This window comes from Pteropus vampyrus, unplaced genomic scaffold, assembly GCF_000151845.1.
Source record: "Pteropus vampyrus isolate Shadow unplaced genomic scaffold, Pvam_2.0 Scaffold109, whole genome shotgun sequence".
Classification (NCBI taxonomy): Eukaryota; Metazoa; Chordata; class Mammalia; order Chiroptera; family Pteropodidae; genus Pteropus; species Pteropus vampyrus.
In genome coordinates, this window is record NW_011888890.1 from 2786072 (window position 1) to 2810400 (window position 24329).

Sequence of the window (24329 nt, forward strand, 5' to 3'; positions counted from 1 at the left end):
AACGCTTCCTCTGACCCTCCGCACTCTTTCCTACACCTTCCATACTGTGAGTTTACCAAAAGCCTCTGGAAGACCAAGATCACCCTTAAAGGTAAAAAGTAATGAAGCCTATATTACATAGGAGGGGTCATAACACCAAACTTATTTTTTGAAATGCTAAGTGGAAGTACTCTAACTGGACTAAAGTAGACTACCAGTCTTTTTCAGTTTCTTTGTTGAAAACTTAGGTCAATTATATCTCAGTTAAAAAAAAAAACAACTTTACCATGCAACCACAGAAGATACCAAATTCATCGAACACAGTCAAGTAAATGCAAGTGTCCTTTAGAGAGAGAAAGTAAGTCTTGTCTTGGGCTTTTCTTTCCTCAGATCTCCCTTTCCAAACTTGTTCAAATGTCCTGTTCAACTTATTGCAATGTTTAACCCATAAAAGTTAAAATAAAAAATATTTAATAGAAAAAGTGTTTTGAGGTTTTAACTTTTGAGGTATAAGGAAGGAACTTTTTCTTTAAAATAGTCTCATGCCCAAATGAGAAAACCAGAATGTGGCAGTCAAAATTGAGTAGTGAATCAAGTTGTCAGTTACATGACAAGTCCAACATCTAACTCTCAATTCTTAATTAGGTTTGAGCCATTCTAAACTTAGGGAATTGAAACAAAATACCTGATAATTAATTACAATGCCTCCAATTACAAAGGAATTGAGGCTCCATTTTGAATTAGTTTTTGCCTGTATTTTCTTGCTCACCTCTGCCACTCAACATACACACACACACTCTCTCTCTCTCTCACACACACGCTTCTAAAATTATATCATCAAGAATGATCTAAGTGATATTTACATAGCAGATAACATATATATAATATATATGTATATATGATGTGTATGTGTGTGTATGTATGTATATGTATATGAGGATAGAGATATACATTTATATCTAATCTGGGGAAATCTGGATGCCAGGTTTGAGTGTACTGTGGGATACTGGGTCAATAACACTCCTGAATAGAAAAGTAAAACTGCTATCCAGATCGGCAGAAATGAAAAAGGAAAACCTCTGCCCCTCACTGATTCTGTTCCTGTCTGGATTGCTACGACACTATCAGTTGTCCTTAACGCCTCAAAATTTTTATATTACCATTTTATTAACGGTAGGATGCTTACAGTCCTGTGAATTAAATGACACTTTGATAGTACTTCTGTAAAACTAGTAGTTTTCAAAAAAAATAAATAAATGTAAAAGACATATTAAATGCAAGATATAAAAGCTAAGCAAATTCTTGCAAATTAAAAGTATGAAATTCAGTCACTTCAATCCCTTTCAATATAAAACAAATCATCTATACTGGTCACGCAGACAGTTCCCTCTATATTCAAATTATTCACTTGAAGATAAGCTCCCACCAAACTCTTCAGGGGTTTAGCTAATTTACTGCACAGATACGGCACGTCTGTTGTAATAACAGGTAGGATGTATTGGGGTCGACCATTTATCAGAATTAGACTTCTTTTCTCAATTCACAGTGAATTATGCTGCCGACATGACTCCCCTCTCTCAGAGCCTGCCATCCCCTCATGGCCCCTAATGTGGCAGGCAAACAAAATTGACAGTCTCGTCTTGTCAACAAGGGGAGATTCTCCTGAGAAGCCATTTAACTTTGCCAAGGAAGCAACGTATTAATGTGCCCGTCCCAGGAATGTTAATCATCTTCAAGCTTCCGACCTAACTTTGACGTGAACGAAATCACCAAATTTGTTTACTAAATGAATCGTAATATGCTAATAAGAAAGCATGACATATATGGAAAAGCCAAACAGATGGTTTGTTTACTCCACTTTGCAACTTTATAAATGTTGTAACTCTGAAGATGTTAGTGAGAATTATTGGTTTGTTGGCAGAGGCGAACGTGTCTTTCGCATACTAAATCTGGCGCTACAGTTAGAAAACAATTTGTCATTACTGTGGAATGCATAAAAAATGTTAACGTTGCGATGGCATTTGGGAAAGCAGATTGGTAGATGAAAATGTGCATGCTGGATGCTCAGGTTAAGTGTAGTATTAACATCCAACAGCCTTGTTCCCTAACCGTTTTACTTTTGAGTTGTATCTGACACATAAGGCTTCTCCAGGGTGCTGATTATTCAATAGGTACCTGTTGCACTGCAATGTGAGACACTGAGTGTAACAGTGAATAGGATTATGTTTTCACAGCATTTGGAAATATTCTCAGTCAGGCAGTTCGTATGGTGCTCAGCTTACTACCACTGTTGGGCAAGAAAAATCAAAGCCATGAATGCTGGCATCTTTAAAGATTTAAATAAATCCGAGGTAAGAATTTTGAATTTTATATTTACCCTGGATGAACTAAAGCTCAGGTCTTTTCCATTCTGTGATTTATAGCCTGAATTACAAAGTTTAGAATACACATTCCCAAAATAATAGGAATGCATGTTACTCTTGATATTCAAATTTTTCTGTCACTTTAAAACTAAGTTTTCTTTTCTAATATGTACAACATGGAACATCAATTTCTTTCTGAGATCTTTTGCAAAGGAATTGCTTCCTAAGACTAAATATTCAAAATGTTTTCCTATCATTAAAATGGTTAATTTATGACCGTTTAAAAAGATAACACTTAGGGATGTATGAGTTCCCCAGAGGAGGGGACAGAATTCTGTAGACAATATTTTTATAGACAATATTATTATTTAGCTATGGCCTTATCTAGAATTAATTTTATGTTGAAAACAAAACTACTTAAGATACACAAACAAAAAGAACGTACAAAATCTAATCTATGTCTTTGGTTAAATGGTATTAAAACTGTCAGCTGAAACATGAAAACTTCAGTTAACCACCAATGCATCTGTGCTACTAAACATTTTGATTTTCAGAAACATTCGAGTGATTTTTGTGATATTCTTTTTACTTTCAGTTCCGTAAGCATAGCTGAAGCAGCAGAATTCTGTATTAAAGATGTGCTTATTTCTCCCAATATTCTTAACCACTCCCAGCTTCTTAGTCCTACATATGCATATTGAGAAGACCTCTAATCTCGTGGGATTTCCTGGTGTATCACTGTGTAGTAATGAGATGTTTACCTGTCTGCAGAAGAGAAAAGAGAGAGCAAAGTGATCTAAAGAAACCACTGAGTTCATCTTGCTGCCCAAGGATCACTTTGGAGTAAGAAACATTAGCGGCTATTCCAGCCTGGCGCTTATATCTCATTTGGAACATCTCCTCATTCCTGACCAACAAAGAAAATTTCAATAAACTACTTTTACTGGTTTAACAACAGCAAGCTCCTGGGATTGTCAAAGTGCTAACCCTTTTCCAAGGAGAGAAGAAATCAGCAGCTCAAATATAATTAACCTTCCATTCTCAATGCAAACTGCCACGCACAGGAGCTCTGCAGTCTATTAGCTAAGTCATAATGGCCAACAGGCAGAAGCAAAATTGGTCAAAAAGTTGGCTGCTGCTGTCATATTTTTGGAATTATGATTAATGGCACTAATAATGTAGATGATTACTGATATGTGTATCTCCAGCAGTTTATCATATTGCTCCGGCTGCCTACGTCCACAATAAACAGGATGCTATCATTTACCTCTTTATTGAAGGCAATCCTTCTCTTGAAGGAGCATATTCTAATTACTTCGTAATGTTTTATGTCTTAAACATTTTGCAGCTCTGGACCTTGCCAACTGCTTCATGTCTACCATTGATTAATTACTGAATGTTTAATCAAAATTTAGAACCTAATGTAGTCATTTATGAGCTCACTACAGTGCCAAGGTAGTTAGGCTTTGCTCCCAAGTTTGGAGAGGGTTGGGTTCAAAATCAAATCCCAGATATGCATGAGGATCCAAGAATTTCACCTTGGGTGCCCTGAGGTTGCCAATTCCATCTCTGCTGATGAATGGAAGGTAATCTAACTACAGGGTAAACAGCATTTTTACCTACCCTCTCCCCACTGATTTCCCTTTCCTCTTTCCCCAGTTCCCTAATCAAGAAAGTACTTCCGTTGGCTGCTTCTGAGAACAAGAAGGTCCTCGTGAATACTCATCATGAGAACATAGTTTTGAAGTGGTTAAACAAGTGAAAAATAATTTGCTGGGACAAATACATGAGTTTTTTTTTTAATGTGGATTTTTTATGGTACTGTCATACAACCATTCACCGTTGAAGTTAAGTGTTTTTTTAATACCATTACTGAACTGCTGAAATGGATGCTAATATAGCTTGGAGTGCTAATGTCAAGTCCCGGTAATAAAAAAGACAGACTGCTGAATGAAATAATTTCAAGTAAAAAATAGAACAAAAGTGCTCTCTCTCTTGCTCTCCACTTTTATTGAATTGGGACTGACTGAGCCAATTGCTTTAGAAGTCTGTAAAACACAATTACTAGTGAGCGAACTGACCCACCAGTGCCCCCTCAGCGACAGACCAGACTAAAAAGGCAGCAGAGTTAGAGCAGCTCCCCTCAGCTGGCCATCAGACCAAAGAGGCTTCCTTCTGAAGGTCTGTTGTTCTCATTGCCCAAATCTGTCTCCTTTTACTTACAAAAATCTTGTTATTTCCCATCAACGAGATACAGTAACTTCATACATTACCTTCCAAGATAAAGATACCTATTCTGGCAATTAAAGATGATCTATTTATCTTTTGATATTCTTATTTATGGGTGTTTCTGTATAAACACACATATACATTATGTAGCTGCCTTTAGATTAGAACGTTAGCATAATTTTTGAATAGCTGGTAATAATTTAGATTGATATATGCGATAGCAAAATTGAAGCATCAGTTACATATATTCAGTTAGCAACACTTGCCTGTTCTTCTTTCCTAAGGTAAAGTCAAAATAATTAGAGCAATCAAGAAAAAGAATTAAACTCGAATTGGGTAACATTTTCACCCCTAGTTAATAAAAGAAGTAATAAACTCCATAAAGTACTAGAGTTAAGATCACTAACACTTCAGGCATAACAGCTTTTTACCAGGAATTTACAACTCTTGTTTTAATTCAAGCAGCCTGCATTAGAACATAAAATCTATGTATTTCTTTTAAAGTGTAGTTTTATGTTAAATAACTGAAGAAAAACTGTCTTTTCCTAAAAAGTATTCTTTCTTCCTCTTTCCTCAGCCTGCTTCTCTCTGACATACGCATGTTCACGCGTGCGTGCACACACACACGCACGCACACACACACACACACACACACATCTTGGCACTTGAAAATCAAAGTTACTAAATCCCTTTTTTATGACACTGTAATTTTTTGGCAAGTGCAAACTCCTTTCATATTCTGCCACATTCATTTATTTGAAAGTAGTAGGAGTCTTATAGCAAAAACATTAAATGATTTCTGAGGATTTTTAAAAGAGAAATAAGAAAAGCGATGTAGCCCAAACTTTATTGTGAAATTTCAACAGAGAAAGAAAAGTCTCCCTTTTTAGCACAACAATGAACGACCACTTATAGCGAGAGAGTCTTTCACCTAAGAGAGAACCAATTGATACAAGCAAATGTTAATATATGTTTGCAGTCTTACAATCTGCTTCCTGGTGGGAAACAGCCTATGTTTTTTTTTTAAATAAAGAAGATTACCTATCAAAATTAATATCTCAAATGAATAATTATGTATTAGAAAGAATCACACCAAATAAAATCTATCAGAGGATCACATAGATAGATGGTGGTGGACCCGAGAGAGGCAGAATCAAGAAGATGACACTTTTGAAGTGGTGTCATCAAGAAAAATACTGCCTGTGTACTCAGTATGTACATTCTGCTCAACAAATGCTATTTTCGCCTACATTTTGAAGATAATGCTGGCAAGAGCAGCAGCTTGTTGCTTTTGAGGAAAGAATAAAGAGTATATAGAATCATGTCTGTGCAATGAAGTTATGTAGCCACAAGAGATTTAATGTAACTCCCACCAACAGAAATTTGTAAAAATCTCTTTGTATCATGATGAGGAAGTCTATCGCCTGCCATTAGCTCTGTAGTCTATTTTGTAGGCAGTCTGGTGGAAGTGACTGGTGTAGTTCTTAGAGTGGAGGAGTGAAAGGTCAGCAGAGGCTTAAATGAGCTTGTCTTATATCCAGCTGGGCCAGCAGGAGGTCATTAGGAAGATGGGAGGCTCACTTTAGGCTTGACAGAGTCTCTCCCCACGATACTAGGAGGCTGTTTTGCTCATTGTTCTTCTCCCAGTATATAAAAGGAACTCCAGAGACAGAAATGACACCAAAGTTTATTTTACCCACCAAACTTTCATGAGGAGGGGCACAACTAGCACTCACTCACAAGGGGGATTTATTTTGTTTGTTTGCCTTTGATGGAAAGTAATGGAGATAAGTACAAAAGACCTATTGATCTGCTGGCTCTATTGTGAAACCAAATAAAGTAATAAGGGGAAAAGAATCTCTTCCTTAACGTTTAAAAGTCAGAGGACTTGCTTCACTTCATAAGAGAATTTTGAGAAAGGAGAGTTGCAGTTTGATTGGCAAAAATATAGGAAATGAAATAAATCGCTGATACCTTAAAACGTTCTCTTCTTGTACTTGGAGAGGATTAACAGGCTGTATTTGACAGCTAATTATATTAGGGCAAATATACTAATAGTTATCTTGAATTGATGCTGAGTAACTCATTTCTTGGAGGTATTGCCTAGTGAAATCATGTGTATTTACTGAAAAATCTCTCCTTAGAAAAGTTCTAAGTTCCCAAACATAGAGAATGATGGGAAAAATGGATGTTGCTGCTGAGGTGATAACAGGAGGCAGGTAGCATGTTTTCGCATCTTCACCTCTATTGTTAATGTATGCAGTGGCTCATCAAAGGTAGCTCATGTTAATTTATTCCTGCACACCTGTACAGGGCTGGAAGTCAGGTAATCAGACGAGCAAAAACTATACATCTTTGCTTTTTAGCTACAGCTACCCAGAGGCCTATATATGAACAAATTTAGTTCTGGAAACATCAGCAGGTTTTAATAAAGCAAATACAGATGTCTTACTCCATACAAATCAAGAAGTTTACATGTTTAAATCTGGACTGATTTAACTAGCAATCAAAGAGAAAGTTCACACTTGGCACCAATAGTTGCCTCATATTTATTTATAAATCATCCTAAGCAAATATTATTTTGTTTTAAAATTTATTCATAAGGCTGAATCACCTTTCCTACACCTTGAAGATCAAAGATATATGCTTACCTGATACAATTTAAGACAAACTTTGGCAATTAGTGGCCACTATTCTCAGAGGAAGAGAGGAATAAAGATGGTGAAAGTCAGATAAAATGAAAAACAAAGGAGGTAAATATTTCTTTCTTTGTGAATCATCTAGTTTCTCTGTAGGAAGTCTTCATTTTAGTGAAGAGAGTTTTAAAACTGCCAACCACTAAAAGAGAGGTAAACAGATTTTAACATATTAGTAAATGATAAGAAATTTCAGGGAGGACAGAGGGTATGTCTGTCTGTATTTTCTGAATAAAAACCAAATGCAATTTATTAATAGGCTTCCCTTAACTACATGGCCAATCAGTTCTCCTGGGGATCAAAATTCAAGGCAGAAGGTGAGACTATGACCAAAGGCAAATTAGGCCAAGCTAATTCTGACTGTGATCCTGTCTTCAAGAAAATGTCCTTTATGAACACCACAGGTTCTAGGCCAGTTAGTTATAACTTCGTCTTCCCAGGGAGTTTTCCATGTGAATACTTCAAAACCGAAGGCCAACAACTTCCTGTTACCTGACAGAACAGCATCTTAATAGCAGAAAATCATGGGATAAATCAAGAAGGAAGAAAGGAAAGGTGTTTAGAGACTTTCAGGACTAACACTACACAACGTTATCAATATACACTTAAACACTTTAGCAATCACCTTATTGTATCATGAAGAAAATAATTTACATTTAACTTCTCTAACTCAGACTAAAAATTATTCTAACAGCTACCTATAGACTGGATGGATTGGACTTTTTGTGTTTATTAGCTTGTTCCTTGTCATTAGAGTGAAATGGTCCTCTTTGCCTTTGAATTTATTAAACTCACGCTCACTCATTCACAACTGTACAAAAAGGATAACTCAAACACTGCTTAGAATCCTCAGCCCTCACCCTCACAAACCTTGTGTGTGCCCCATTCTCTCCTCCCTTTTTGCTGAATTTAGACAAAGAACATTCTTGCTCTGCAAAAAGCCTTCAACGTGATCTTATAAAATCTAGAAAGACCATAAGCAAAGATCTGGAAGACTCTGTTAACTATCTGCCAAATCTAAAACACAGTATTTAACATCTTTCTACTTTCATATTATTTTAACATGCTTGTCTAGAGACCAAAAATGCAACTCCCTCGTGGGAGAAACCCAAGAAGACCTGTGTATCACTCCTCTAAGGTGTTCTAAGCCCATGGACAAGAAGGCTGCTTTCATAAACAGGAGGAAAAGGGTTATTCTCTTAGTTTTTATCACAGACATCCTAGAAACCCTGTAGCCTTGCACACTTCAGCCCCCACTCGAAATCCCTTCTAATGCTTTATTTGCACAAGGAAGACATTGTAGAGTCAAGGATGGATGAATCGAGACTCTGGGGAGAGGAAAGAACTGGGCCTGAGGAGAGCAGGATTAAAAGGCAAAGGATGGTTTCTGTTTGGGAAGGTCTGTTGGCTCAGCGAAAAGGTAAGAAAACCTGTCTTAGCTTCACAGTGAATTGAAGAGGAAAAAAGCAGGGACGCAAAATTCCTGGGGTTCTTGTAACTGATGCAGTAAAAGTGAAGAGAAAGGGGAAGGTAAGTCTAAGGGGTAGATCAGAGATGTGATCCAAGAGGCTTCATGAATAGGAGATTGAATTACAGGTTGACATTAGTTGATGAAATGGAAATGAAAGGCAGAAACAGGAATATAGTTATGTTTGAGTCCACTCTGCTGAGATGCAGGAAGAGGCTGGTACCCAATGGCATCTACTGTTTCTGGTTAGTTGGTGGTAACTACACTTGCATTGAATGTTAATTCGAGTCACAGACTCAACAAGGATGAACACTTTTCTTCTTAAAAAAATTTCAAAATTAAAGTACCAAAATTTTCGTTAAGTTTTAACCTGGGATCGAAATAGTTGACTACTCTTGAAAAGCAAAATTTCAAGTGAGAACCAAAAAACTTCCTTTGTACAGTATTTTTTTCAACTCGCTTTTCTTCATTTATCATGTATGACAAAATCCCAGGATTAAAAAGATCAGATGTGATGTGATATTTCACCCAAATGAAATGCATCACCTGTCTTACATGGTTTGCCATCTCTTGTGTGACTGAACACACACAGGGGAATATTAGTACTAGTCTTCCCACCTAGAATATCCTAGACACTGTTCTAAATTCTATATGGCTAGTTAACTACCAAATTCCCAATCCTTAGAAAAATGGGAGATATTCACCTATCAATAAGTGTTGTTTCCTTAGACAAACCACCCTCTCAACAGTACCTCCTTATGTACTAGGACATAAAAACACATGTGACATAAATGAAAGCACCAAGCTTTGGGTGTTGTAGCCTTTTGGTCCCAGAGTCATTTATTCTAGTGTTATGACTTGCAATGTTTTCAGCAAAGCAACTAAAACTGTGATAGGAATTCATGCAAATAAGCTTAAATTTTGGCTTGTCTTCAAACACTCCATTTCCATAAATATTTTATGCATGTTTTCATGAGTCTTTTATTTTTGGTTTAAAAAAAAAATCCAATGCATTAACCTCATTATTACAAGTACTCTATTTCAAATGTAAAAGAATGAATGAATGTCACTCGCAAACGTTGGGTACAGTATTGTATTTTATTATACAAACTATAGCTATCCTATTGGCCACATTCTGGGACTGTCGATGATAACTCAGAACTGAAAAGAATGTTGTTACCATAAACCATTTTTACAGAACAGAATAAATGGGAGTGGGGGAGAGGGGGTTAGCGAGGGGAAATCTTTAAGAAGATAGATTTCTCTTCAAAGCGTGTTTTGAATTGTATAAAGAGAGCCACTTACTTTCTCAGAAATTTTGCTTTTCATGGATTGGCCCCTTGCACTATACTTCAGTATAATGGGGAAAAATTTTAAACCTTAAAAAAAGACTAATCTTTTAAATATGAAGACAAAACAGAGTATTCTAGAAGCAGGTCACTATTTTTCAGTTTTACCTTAATTATACGTTATTTTGTCAAAGAACTGTATCTAACTGATAAGCACTAGAATTTAGGTAGTAGCTTTTGGAAAATTCATAGTTAATTTTGTTTCTTCTATGTATAATGATTTTTACCATGTAATAAAAGTTTCACTAAAAGTATTTTTAAAAGACCATGTAAAACCAAAAATCAGATCCAAGATAATAGGAAGAGTTAACTGGTGTGTGACTCTAGTTGTGCTGGTGTATTATGTAAATGATCTGCTCACAAGCTTATTGCCCCAAGCATAGGATAACTGTGGCACCCTACCACTGACCACCTTGACACATTCCATTTATATTACATTTTCTTTAGGGCTGGAAAAGAACATTGTAGGTTTAAGACCAGCTGCTTCTGTTTAAGCCCAACTGTTTCAGAGTTGCAGCTACATAGCTAAGGTCTGATGTCATCTGAAGGCTGGACATAATATATTCTAACTAATCCTAAAAGTATATGCATGCCTCCCTTTCTCTGTAGAATTCCCATGATACTTCAGGGTATTTTAGAGATGTGCTCAAAGACACTGTGAAACTAAAATAAATAAACCTACACCGCCATACCATTTCCCCATATTAACAATTAATTTGGTCCCATTTTCTTCTGATGTTTTCATGACTCAAAGAATTCAAGGATACACTAAATACTCATGTAAGAATGATAACATTTCTGGTTATACCTACGGAGTTGCAGGCTGTCTCGATGTCCTGGACCTATGGTTCTTTCCATCCGTAAATTTCTGTTTCTATATTGGATAAATATGTGTGTATGAAGATAATATACTGATTTAATTAAAAAGCCACAAGGCAAAGCAGAAATATATATAACAGAAGCTGCGGCTTCTAAGTGAAAGTTCATGGGGAAGCAGGGAACTGTGTACATAGTTAACTGATTCACACACCTAGATGCATGGAAAAACATACACACACACATACACGGAGCACGGAGAAAAATGGCGTGCATTACTGGGTAAGATGGCATATGATTCTGCATGCTTAATCATAACAAGCATCAACTGCAACAATCCTTTATGAGCATGGCAGCTTAGTTATCTTGTAGTCACTGTGGACAATCTTTACAGTGCATCAAAAACAGCTAAGCTGGACTTTTTAATGTTAAGTCCAACATGACTGGCACCCTCCACCCCCGGCAGGAGCAGCCAATGGAGATTTACTGACCTGTCTCTGCTTCGGCGAGAGGGGAAGGCAGCATTGCAGCCAGCCACGGTGCAGACATGCATCTCTTTTAAGTGAACGTTCCTGTAGTGAAGCTTCACACTGTAGGAGCTTTTGAAACTCTTCTTGCACACATAACAGATTTTGGGGTCTGGGCTAGAACACAGATCACCTTCTGGGGAGAACTTTTGAGGGCTGCCGTAATTCAGAGATGAGGCAAAACTTTCATGCAGGGCTGCCATGCTGGCTCCTCCACCATTGTACAGTCCATACTGGCTCATGTAAAACATGTCGTAAGTGGGATCTGTAAATTCTTCCTTCACCTTGATGATGTCCTGGTGGGAGGGCTCACTGTGGTTCTCGTCAGGCCTCTCACTGTTCATCAGGACTTTTTCACTCACTTCACCATGAATGTGTTCATCCCCTTCCATGGATTCCTCACCGAGTTTGGGCTCTGATGACTCGGACTCGTTCTCATAGTCCCGCTCAGGTTCTTGGTCCTCAGAGGTCATGCTGTCAGCCCTTCTTATTTCAGTCCTTGAAATGCACCGGGACCTGCTATGCTTAGAAAAGTCCTTCACAGACATGCCTGGACTCATCTCCTCCTGGGAGTGGCAGTGATTGTCCTGGCTCACGTCATTGACCATAGCTCCAGCGTCACTGGGGTCATCATCTTCATCATCGAACTCATCGGCGGTATCGATAATTTCCTTCTCAATCTTTACAGGCATGCTGGACTTCCTGGGCTTCTTCTTTGGGGCCAGGTCAGCACTAGGCTCGTGAGCGGCCATCATCACGACTGGCGCTACTGGCTCGGAGGGTGGTGCAGGGTGCTGCTCTAAGGTACCACTGGTTGGGATGATGGGACTGGTCGGGAGGGAGGTGGGAGGGCTCACCATTTCCCCTGGAGTGAGTAAACTTCTATAAAATGGAGGAACTGGCTGCACAGTCTTTAGCCCAGAGAACATCAGCTGGTTAGGGAGAGGATTCTGTAAGATGGGGTCTAATGGGGGAGTGGTAAAACCCATTGGGGGCCGGCCAGGGCTGGTGAGTGTGAGGCTTGATTTTGTACTTGCTATGACAGGGGTGGCAGCTCCTGATGTGGCCCGAATTAAATCTTTGTCTCGATTATTCCTTAGCATAGGCATGTGAAGGCGAGGGTTGGGGTTTGCACTGTGGCGATTACGGCTTCGGAGGGAGCTAAAGACCATGTTGCAACCTTCAATGGTGCATCGATGTTTGATCTTCAGGTGAACAGCATTATAATGAATTTTGAGAGTACCTTTGTCATAGAATGTCTTCCCACATGCGTTACAGAACACTCTTCCCTTTCTAGAGGCTGACCCCATCCTTCTCATCCTGTGAATCCGGAATGAGCTTTTTGGGTGTTCAGTTTTGGTTAGATCACTGACTGGGGCAGAATTCTGAATGGGGGACACACAGGTTGGCTCGGTTTTGGGCTCCACATTAGTAATGCTGGTCAGGGCATTTCTATTGGATGTCTGATCATTCTTATAAGGTGTGGGAGATACTTCAGATTCACTGCTCTCATTATATTCATTTTGAGTCGAAAGGCTCGGTTCCCTCAACCGCAGTCCTGGCTGCTCTAACAGAAGCCCATTGGGAGGCAATCCTAGCAATGGGGCCGACACCGGATTTATGTACTGGAATGGAAGCAGAAACGCAAGGCTGTTGGGGATGTTTTCGAAGTGATGAATGCTGGAAGGGTTGCTGTTCTCTAGGTGAGCAAGGAGGCTGGGACTCCTGGTACGATTATTGCTCTCGATGAAAGTCCTTATGTCTGAGTCTGTCTTTGAAGATGGTACAGCCACGGCCTGCCCTTCTTTCTCCTGAATTGCCATCAGCTCTACAATGGATTTGGTTTCTCCAAATCGCAGAAACTGCTGAAGGGTGATGATTTCCTCTTCTCGAGACATGATGGCCCAGCGGTCCAGCACCTTGCCGGCAGCATCCTAGAGGCCACATCAAAAAAACAACAAAGACAAACACAAAAAACTTATTGATTGTGCATAATTATTTAACGTAACTGAAGGTGCTCTGTCTGCTCATGAAACACAGAGAGCAAGAGCAGAAAACAACATGCAAACACTGTTAATAGAAGTCGACCCACAAAGCAAACTTTTCTGCCATGCAAATGTAGTCATTAGAGTCACAGTTAGAGAAACAGATTGAGTTTAATAATGTCAAAACAAACAAAATGTAGACCACTGGGGCTCTGTGAGCTAAAATGCCTTCACTACTGCTATTTTAACAACAATGGTCTATATACTATGCAACTATTTAGCATACATTAGTACAAGACGTGAACTCCTGCTGTGCAACCCAGTATAAATGCAAAAAATGGTACTTTAATCCTTACTAAATAATGACACCATACGAAGGACTTATATAAATTTTGTGAATTTTACTTCTTCAACACAAGTAGACGTGACACTGGATTCGATGACGAAAATTCCTTTAAATAGGAGCGATTATGTGAATTTCTAAATCAAAAAGATGAATATAAAGTAGCATTACCTCCTATACTCCCATTACTAAGCCATATTTTTTCTTATTTTAATGGCTATATTCTAGTGTCATTTAATTGTGGGCAATTTTATAAGGTAGAGTAAGGAAAAACAGTAGTTGTCCTTTTCCAGAAAACTGATTGTAATCCTATGACTCAAAGTTTGAGTTAGACTTAAAGTATTTGACTTTTATGATCTTGTTATAGATGACAGTTACAGATATTGAGAAAGTAAACACGTGATGGATTTAGATGGAATAAATGTGTAAAAATGTTGTCTCTTAACATCCTTCTCTGATAGCAAAGGGAGTCCACAGAGAATACACATCAGTAATCACCAGACTATGTGTTGTTAAATATACATTAAAAAGTATTTCACACTTTCATTTTTGCTAGTAACTATAAGATTTGCCTGGAGGTAGGACTTAAAAATCCTGCAATGTAATGTCAGGCAATCCATTTCAGCACGGATCGAGAGAAATCTATTCAAACACTTAAATAATGACTCCATCATTTTCTAGGGCACGGCTTCTTCCCACCAGGACAGGACACTTTGCAACCTTCTGTGAATGACACTTGCTCCAACCATGACCATTAATTTAAGAAAGCATAAAATCTTAAAAAAAAAAAAAGTAAAAAAGATACTTATTAATTACAGAAAAAAATCATAACGTTATAATGGAGAAACCCAACAGATACCACTTTAACCAAGTGATCGTAGTTAACATCAGCAGTGATAAGTACTGTCACATACCTACTGACATAGGTACTGAGAACGGTACATCATTCCTTTTGTGGTTATAACATCAATCTAATCATGAGAAAACATCAGACAAATCAAATTGAAGGGCATTCTACAGAACTGTGGCTAGTACTCTTCAAAGTGTAAAGTCAGGAAAGATTAAAAAAAAAATACCAAGAATAGTTATCAATTGGAGGAAACTAAGAAAATAGGATATATGAGCATAATGTGAAATCCTAGAGATCCTATACCAGAAACAGGACATTAGTAGGAAGACTGGTAAATGTGAATAGAGTCTCTAGTTAATAGTATGGTATCAATCTTATGTTACATTAGGGGAAGCAGGATAAAGGGAACTACTACTACTTCAATGGAAAATTCTCTCTCGTATACAGTTCTACTCAGCCTTGCCGTATAAAATTCTCTCTGGACCACAGTCATATATATGGTCTGAACCATGACAACTAGTTTGATTATAAAAAGATGTCTGTCATGTATTTAAATTACTTTAAAAAAAGAAGCTCTGATAGTTATTTGCTATTCTTTATAAGGCTCACTCCTAGCATTCTATAATTTTAAAAAAAAGTATGTGTAAGGGTGTATGTACAGGTGTCCATTCTTACATAAACTGTCAAACACAGATGTCCCTCCCTTATATTGTAGATAAAATTAGCCTTCAGATAAAATGCTCCCCCCAGCTATCTGCTCAGAATAGTCAATATAATGATGTGGGTATATGTTGACTTTGGGTGATCCTGGAGTTCTACAATAGCCATTTTTTAAAAAAGGTATCACTCATAGCAATTGGTCTATCGTATAGTTTTTTTTTTTTTTTTTTTTTGAATAGGGCAAGCAAGGGGGAGTGCTGTCATTACAGATAAACAGAATGAATTTAAATTGTGATTTTGTACAGATTATCTCAACCTCTAATAGCTTTCGGAGCTCAGAAAATATTTAATAGATGTGAAACTGGAAATGAAGAAAGATAAGATTCTTAAAGTTGCCAAACTGCTAACTTGGAATCCAAGACTTGAATCCAGAAATTCTGACTCCAAGTTTACTGAGCACAGTGACTGTCATTCCATGATGCCATTTCCCTGGGGAGTACACTGAGTTTGTGATAACAAGGAGTAGGAGTTCTCCTAAACGAGGCTGGTCTCTAGAGCACTGCTATGTCCTCTTCTACACCATTTTCTTTACCATCAAATCCACTCTCTTGCTTGTTCTTTATAGAGCCTTTCACTGTAACAGTTCTCAGGCTGAAATCCCGTGTGAGCAGCATACAGTCATTTCTTCCTCAGGTTCTCCCCAGGTAGACTGCGCCTACATCTACATGTCGATAACGTACTTATATAGCTGCCAGCCTCTCGTATTAAAACACTCCTTAGGAACCATAGAAACTGATCAAACCCACCTGAGGCATCTCCTTTCCATCACCCTCCTGTCTTCCTTCACCCACATGGTTTCTCTTTTCTCCTGGTCTGTCACAATGCCTGCTGCTATTTCTGAAACCACTACCTTTCAGACACTTTTTTAGTCCCGAGAAACTGTCTATGCTAAAATAGAGACTGTTATGTTAAATCACTTAACTTTTTGTGGAAGAGATCCAGATAAGTAAGACTTAAAACTTTGTTGGTAGCCTGAATCATGAAAGAGAAGCTTCATTTACAGTAGTGAGAGAAGCAGTAAACTACACTAACTTGGAAAAAGGACAAATATTTATAGTACACATTCAACCTGGAGTCTGGGCCATATGAAGTGCCACAAAAGTTCTTTCCAAAGAAGCCAGCATTCGTATTTGATCAAGATAATCTAATACCATCATGTTCATAAATGAAGAAACTATAGTAAGAAACAAAGTGACTTTCTTAGCAACATGAGTCTGCAAGCTCCACGCTAGGAATGGCTATCAGTTTTAGTGTATTCTTGGATAAACTGGTGGAAAGGAGTTAGAAATCATCAAAAGGAAAACAGGGAAGCCCACTTTCTTTTTTTTTTTTTTTTTTGAAGATCTCTGTCACAGGAATAAGCACATTCTGATGCTGTGATTCTCTGGTGTTAGACTTCACTGCTAAGGTAAGAATATGTATGAGAGGTCTATATGCTATTCAAAAAGGACTAGTGCCAGTATAAGGGCTTCCCCTGCCCCCCCAAGCCTACAGCACCTGGTCTTCCTACGTGGTCTCCCATTCAAGTACTAACCAGGCTCAACCCTGCTTAGCTTCCGAGATCAGACATTAGGCTTGTTCAGGGTGACATGGCCGTAGACTAAGGGCTATTTTTTTTTAATTGTTCTGCAAGTAGTTGAGAGTAACCATTTGGAAACCTTTATGACAATTTGATACTGCTACAAGAACTAAAGGCATGATTTTTTAAAGTAATTTCTTTTTATTTAACTTAAGTGTTGACTCACGACTGAATAGGGGGAAAACTGGTCCTTCCGCACAGATAGTTTGAGAAGTACAGATGTAAAATCTAGGCCTCCTTGCCACATCAAAGAAACATTACCAGAGAGAATAAGAGCCATAAAAAGAATCAGGTATTATCACCAAATAAACGTTAATAAAACAAAATTTCAGTCTGTTAAGCCAGTATAAATATCTTGACTGCTGACCAAGCCATATTGGGACATTCGTCCTTGCATGAACAGTAAATTACATCAAGTATATAACTGGACACTTGTCTGTCCCATTCAATTTTGTAGTTGGTAAGTCAATTCCTCTAGGCTTTTCCATTTGTAACCAGAGTTCAGTGACCTTTAACCCTTTACACGGGGAATTGTTATTTACAAAATGAGGATAATAGGATAATAAGATTTACCTTAAGTGAAATGCGAGGTATTATTATAAGTATTGCTTTCTTGTGAAAATAACTGGCTATACTATTAATTAAAAGATGAGTAACATTAAATAATCCAGACTTATAAACCAGTTTTACTGGGTTCAGAAAAAGTATAAAACACTTAAAATATTTATATCTAAGCATTTTACATAAAGAGTTCCTTTTATTATTTCACTAGAACTAGTGACTGTCACTTGGTATAAACCTGGCACCCAATTCTATATGGCTCTGAAGAGTATTTTTTTAAAATCTTTTTTGTAGTAGATCACTTGCCATGGTTTGGATGGTTTTATGTGAGCCTTTTCTTCACATCAAAGCATCTTATATGACTTGTAGTTTTAAAATCAAAGTAAAGTAAGGTGTATTTTTTTTTTTTTTTAAAAATTCAGGGAAGAGAAATAGTAGAGAAGGAAAGGATGTAAAGAGAAGGAAGAGAGACCAGATAAGCAGCTTTGGGATAATCGGATTGTCAGGAGACCTCAAGCCCAGAGAATCCTCAGTCCAAGGATTCTATCTGTGTTCATGGCAGGCCTCTACCATGTCACAGCACTTAGGAAAAACAATGCCTTTCTTTCTGTCCATGCATGGAAATTGAACAAGGAACACTGAACACAGCAGAAATCTAGGGCCTATTTGCTCTAGCAGTATTCACATTATTAAGAAATAAGCAAATAATTTAATTCTAAAAGACAGATGCAGAATAATTTAATTTTCTGTTTTATTACATGAACTTCTTGTCAAATTTAAGGCATAATTTAAAGAAAAATCCTAAAATGATTAGCTAAAAACAAAAAATATTTCTTTGATATAATTTCAAATCTTTTAATTAAATAACATTGAAGAAGAGGACTTGCTAACCACTGAGAACAAAATCAGAGGTTTATAAGACATACTTTTTGATTTCATGTCTTTGCACGGTATGTCATCTTAAGAAATATTCCATTATGACCACACTGGTAACTTATTTTCATAACCAGTTTCCTGTTGGAATTTTCTATTCTTTCTCATTCAGGATTAACTCATATTTCAAGGCAAGAGGAATGGGGTTGGGTAGAAGGTATAGAAATTACCAATTTTCAAGTCAATCCAGCTTAGTACTCTGTAAGGTAAAATTTAACAGTAATTGCTAAGTTAAAAACTGATGAAACAATGCTATGCAAAATCTTGAATAACAGGTTTTCTGGATGTTTAATTCATAAGGATAAAGAAATAGTGGGAGATCTATACAATGGAATACTACTGGGCAATAAAAAGGGATAAACTATTGATATACAGCACAATATGGATGATTCTCAAAAGCATTACGCCAGTAATGACAGAAGACAGACCCAAAAGAGTCTATCATTCCAATCATAAAAAATTCTGAAAAAGTTAAGACTGTAATAACAGAAAGGGGATCAATGGTTACCAGGGGCTGAGGGTAAGGGAAAGCAATTGATTGGAAAAGAATATTAGGGAACTGTTTGGGCAATGGAAATGTTCTATATCATGATTGTGCTGATGTTTCTATAACTATATAGATTGTACACTTAAAATTGGTAGATTTTATTGTACATAAAGTACCTTAAGGAAGCTGACTCAAAACACTAATTATTGCAAATTACATGAAATCTCAAAATCACAACTCAACATTCACAACTTCCTGACTTATAGGCCATCTTACTTGCCCCTTCCTGCATTCAATTGTGACCAGAATCACACATGTCCTCCATTCTCTATCAGCAGGGTGTGCATAATAATCTATTGTGACATGGCGACTAAACATAAAAATTTCTATTTTTTTAATCTAAAAAGATGATTTTTTGCCTAATATTTTATATGTGGATTTATAGAAATATACTAATTTAGAGATAGCTTTACCTTTATCAGGGTGTGAGCTCATATATTTTTACTAAAGGGATCATAGTCATAGAAATTTGGAGACTGCTTCTCTACAGAGCTAATACTGATATGTACCACGCAAGCGATATGTGCACAGACCTTTGCAAATACTTTGGAAGAAGTTGATGAGAAGCAGCCAGTTAATGCATCTTTGGCTTGACTTGTCTCCATCTGTCTTTGTGCTGGCCTCTTGGTTAGGTAGACATGTGCCAGGATATGACTCAGAAATTAGGAAATATGTCATCTAACTGCTGGGTCACTTTGGGAACAAGTGATGGGCTCAGACCACTATCTCAGATTATATGAACAGAGGCATTCCATCAACTTAATAGATGGGGTTGGCAAATAGAGACCTCATGGATACCACTAGTGGGTTGGATAGAGCTGGCTATGAGAGCCGAAAGCAGCAGGAGTTTGAGGGAGATAATCTGTGGAAGAGAAGCCTTTGAATACTACACGCAGTTTAAGGAAAAAATTTGTAGAAGTCATAAAACTTTCAGTCCTCTTCTCTCCCAACTTCCCACTAGTTATGTATTTTAAAACTCAGATGGGTCCATATATAACAAGCAGATACTTCAATTTTAAATGGTCTTTCTAAAGTCAAGTCAATTTTAAAACTCTCTTCTCTTAGCCAATAAGTTTAACTGGTCTGGGTGCTCTCCACTCACATCAGAGCTATTTTTCCCCTTTTTTGTTAGATTGTGTTTATCTTCCTAATTTATATGACTTGGCAATCTTGTGTGTGTATGGGTCAAAGTCTGTGTGTCTGTATGCCTGTGTGTGTGTGTAAGCGGGCAAGAGGATAGATGAATAAAAACAGTAAAACAACAACAAAAAAATTCTTACTGAAAATAACAGATTCTGGGAAGTATTTAGGGAAATTTTTAAAGCAATGTTATGATAATTTCTGAGAAACACTTGAAATTATGTGGGAAAACAACTTGGCATGCTTATTTGTTTTAGCAAATTTACATTTACACACATATTTCTTGCGGGGTACTAAACAAGAAAGATGTACTACTAGATATACAATATACATCAGAGCAGTTTGGTTGTCTAAGTAAACAAAATTATACCATTCTCTATTCACACAGAGCTCTTGTATATGACTGTGCGTTTGTAGTATTTTAAGCTAACGATTCTAGGAGGCTGGCTGAAACAACTGTAATATCTGTAGGCAGAATGAAACATACTCATTTGTATCATGATTGCACCAAATGGTTCAAATTAGACTTGATAAAAAAAAAAAATCAACATCTGATTTTGGGTAATGAAAACCTTACTCAATTTCCATGATTTAGAAATTTGTATTTTGTAGAATTTCTCAAGAGCATCACTTTACCTTCAAAATACAATGGTGACCAGTCACATCCTTGCTTCTTCCTCTCCGCTCTAGGACAGAGGTGCCCCATGAGAAAGAATCATCAGGTGTGGCACAGAAAGAAAAAAAGCCTTCCAAATAAAAACCAAGATTGGACTTTATTTGTTAACATTTATCCATGTGAATAGCCCTTTTGGAAAACAAATATGCTTTCTTTGTCAACCCAATACTGACATGAAATGAGTGTGCAAACATCAGAGCAAGGTATGCATTGGTTTTCTGTGATTACAGAAGCTGATGCTAAAGTCAATATGTCCAGATTATAAAGAACTTGATTTGAAGTACCTTTCCAATTCCTCCTTTCTCCCCACAAGGAGGAATGAACGCTATAGGAATACACACTCTGGTTAGAAGGCTAGAGCTCTCAGAAAACTTTGTATTAAGGAATTTTCTATCAAGATGAAAACCTTACTAGTCCTTGTTAGTTGACATGCTAAAACAGATGTCTTCTTTCTATATATATATTGTTTGCACACAAGGATTTACTTTAAAAGTTACTTATCACAATATGTGCATATACGCAAACATGCACATGTATATAGAGACCATTCAACCTGGCTCACTCCTACTGTACATGAGCCTCATTATAAATTTGTCTTATTATAACATTTAAAATGTTCAATCATGGAGAGTAGTGGTATAATGAGGTAAGGAGTATCAAATTACTTGCAAAAAAGGTACAAAAGCTAAGGAATGCCTCTTCTTGGATGAAATTGTAAGTCTGAGGAGCACTTGACTGAAATTGGTAGTAGAAGAAAAAAGCAACAGGGTAATTTTATGTGACTTTCAGGTACTTGCTTTGATATATTTTTCAATATATAAATTTCTATCATTTATTTTTCCGATCTATATTTGAAAATATTTTCACCGTGAAAAAGGCATCTTTTAAAAGAAAAAAATTGATAAAGTGAACAATGTACCCTCCCAACACGATCACCCATCGAACCAAAATTACATTATCAAAATGCCAGGGCACAAGTTTTAAATTGTTCCTGTGATTCTGTTCAAAACATATTGTTTGACTTTTGATAAAAAATTCACTTTGTTATAGAATGTTCTTGATTATGGACCAGATAAGAATATATAATTCTGAGAACTATCATTTTTTTCCCTCAGTAACAATCTGTACAGCATTTTTACTTTAAAAACTGTGATTATGATAGATCACTCTGGGGTTACAACACATTTAATCACAGAAACTCCAGCTAAGCTCTATTAAAGAAAGGCCTGTCAGGATTTCTTCTCTGTACCCAGGAATTTTAGCTTGTCTAGCTTAAAACCAGCCACATGCATTCCTCTATGAGCATTTGTTTGCAAATAAATAAAGCAGGTGCCTTGCTTTGCCATGTAAAAAGAAATTTCTGAGGAGTATATTACTTTCTGCAATGTGTAGAGCTGCACTTCGAAGATTCAAAAGCATTTTTCAAATTACCTAGCTCCATCCTAAATCAAACCTGGGAAACTTTTAAAGACATGATACATTTCAATATTTAATAATAGTACCTTAGGAATCATTCAGGTTTCAAAATAGAAAATCTTAAATCCAGCTGATATTCTTAGCATACCAACCTTTAATATAAAATTACCTGTAGTCTTTAAACACAGATTATCTAATTCCATACCAGTAGGCTAACACGGAATTTGCATGTTAAAGTTCCAAATTTTTATTATGCTTGATATAACCTGTACATATTCAACCTTGGAGGAAAATAAATCATGTATGTGAATGACACCTGAATTCGTGTCGTTTTTGCCAACGATCATCTGGGTGACTGCCAATACCCAGCTTTGGTTTCCGCACATGTAAATAAGAGAGTCTTACTAAACTTTCTAAGCCTTACTAAACCAAAATTCCGTTATTATATTGTAATGTTCCATTATTCAACTATCTAAGCCTAGAATCTGGACACACGAATCATTTTAATTAACATGTTTTAAACCCTAGACTAACTTTTTTTTTTAAATCAATTTGCATAACCAACTTATGTTCAGAATACATGCCCTTATGGAGAGCTGCTGTATTATCCTATACAATGGATGCTTCCCTGATGTTTATGTCCAGGGCTGCTGAACAGTGATGTGATTAGAGGTATCACTAATTCTTCTGGATTAATTTTCATTCCTGATAAATTCAATGATCAGGTCAAAGTGAAAACTTTGCTTGTAAACTAGAGAAATTGCTCAAGAAAGTCCCTAAGAGTCATTGGAACCCCCTGGAATCACACCAGTAGGGTCTGTGAATATTCTGCAACTTGAGGCTCAACCATTCCAAAATAAATGTTATAATTCCATGAAACTATATAAATAAGTATCTGTAGTCTTCCAGTGGTCTTTAGTTCCAAAAAAATAGCAGTTAATTAAACCCTTTAAACAGATACAAGTTATTCACTTGGAGAGGACCACGGCTGAAATGCTAGAGGGTAAATTATTTTATGCTTCAGGACAGCAAAGGAACAGTTTGAAATCATCAGAGAAAACACTAGAAATAGGAGAATAGAGAAGGATGGTTCCTGCAGGTGGTCTTGTTTTCTTCTACATTGAGATAAGCCCAACTCCTAGGACACCTATAAATCTGCTTGCTTTGCAATAAACAAAACTCACCAGAGCCCTTTCTGACATTTTGAGGTCTACATTTTCTAGTTTACCTCTCTATCCATAACCAAAGTTCTGCCATTGAGTTTGTGGAAAGCCTCTGTATATCTGCAGGGGGACGGTCTTTGCTGGGGCTTAATGTTTCTAAACATAAATGCCAGAGACCCTGGCATTTCCTGATGTGCTTTCCCATTATGTCTGATAAATAGCAAAAAATGAGTGCACAATTTTTTTTTTCATAATGACTGATTTTACACATCAGGTAAGGGCTAAAACCTTGGAACAAATTCAAGGCCGCAATCTTCCAGCTCTGAAGTTTTAACTGTGCAGCCAAGATTCTAACTACTGGTACGTTATCAGAGCTTCTAAAGCTTGAATGGAAGATTCTATTTCATGTATTATACTTTGAATTACTCCACAACAGAAGCTGACTGAACAACCCAAAGGAACTTTAACATATTCATTAGGATGTGAGGGAGCAGGACAGAAAGGGACTGAACACTCACTAAGCAGTATTCCATAAAACAGCAAAGATTGAGTATTCCATAAAACACACTGAGGACTGAGTGTGTGATTGAACAGAAAGATGTATTGGGAAATTTAACTTTGTTCTTCTCCGGGTATAAGAATAGCCGTAGAACACAAAGATTAATTTCCTGCTTTAGCATTCATCGGGGAACAACACATTATTACTTGTAACACATACACAAGGCTGTTGATGGATATACTTTCCTTTGATTGCTCAGATTAAATGTGTTCCTAGCAAAGGCGCACACGCAGACACACATGCACGTGTGTGTATAATTATAAATCGCATATGCATTAACAGTTTGTGTGTCTGTATATTTATAAGCAGCTATCAATATAGACGTTATACATTTTATTTGTCTGCAAAGTAGAAGTGATTTGGGGTTGTTGGTGACTGATTGAACAAATATAGATCAAAAACAGAATAATCAGTGTAATCCATATATGAG

The 24329-nt window shown here is 37.0% G+C and overlaps 1 protein-coding gene and 1 pseudogene across 32 annotated transcripts in view; both read right to left on the bottom strand.

Annotated features, from left to right (window-relative positions):
- BNC2 (basonuclin 2) overlaps positions 1 to 24329 on the bottom strand; it is a 399821-nt gene that overhangs the window by 14028 nt on the left and 361464 nt on the right. For 24 of the 32 annotated variants that reach the window (XM_011365317.2, XM_011365316.2, XM_011365315.2 and 21 more), the window contains 2 exons: positions 11392 to 13361; positions 10893 to 10958 (listed from right to left, as the gene is read on the bottom strand). In XM_011365317.2, the coding sequence (XP_011363619.1) occupies positions 10893 to 10958; positions 11392 to 13361 (2036 nt within the window). The remainder of the gene's footprint in view (positions 1 to 10892; positions 10959 to 11391; positions 13362 to 24329) is intronic. The other 8 variants (XM_011365310.2, XM_011365313.2, XM_011365308.2 and 5 more) reach the window with 2 other exon arrangements.
- On the bottom strand, positions 16811 to 16926 carry LOC111743242 (annotated as a pseudogene).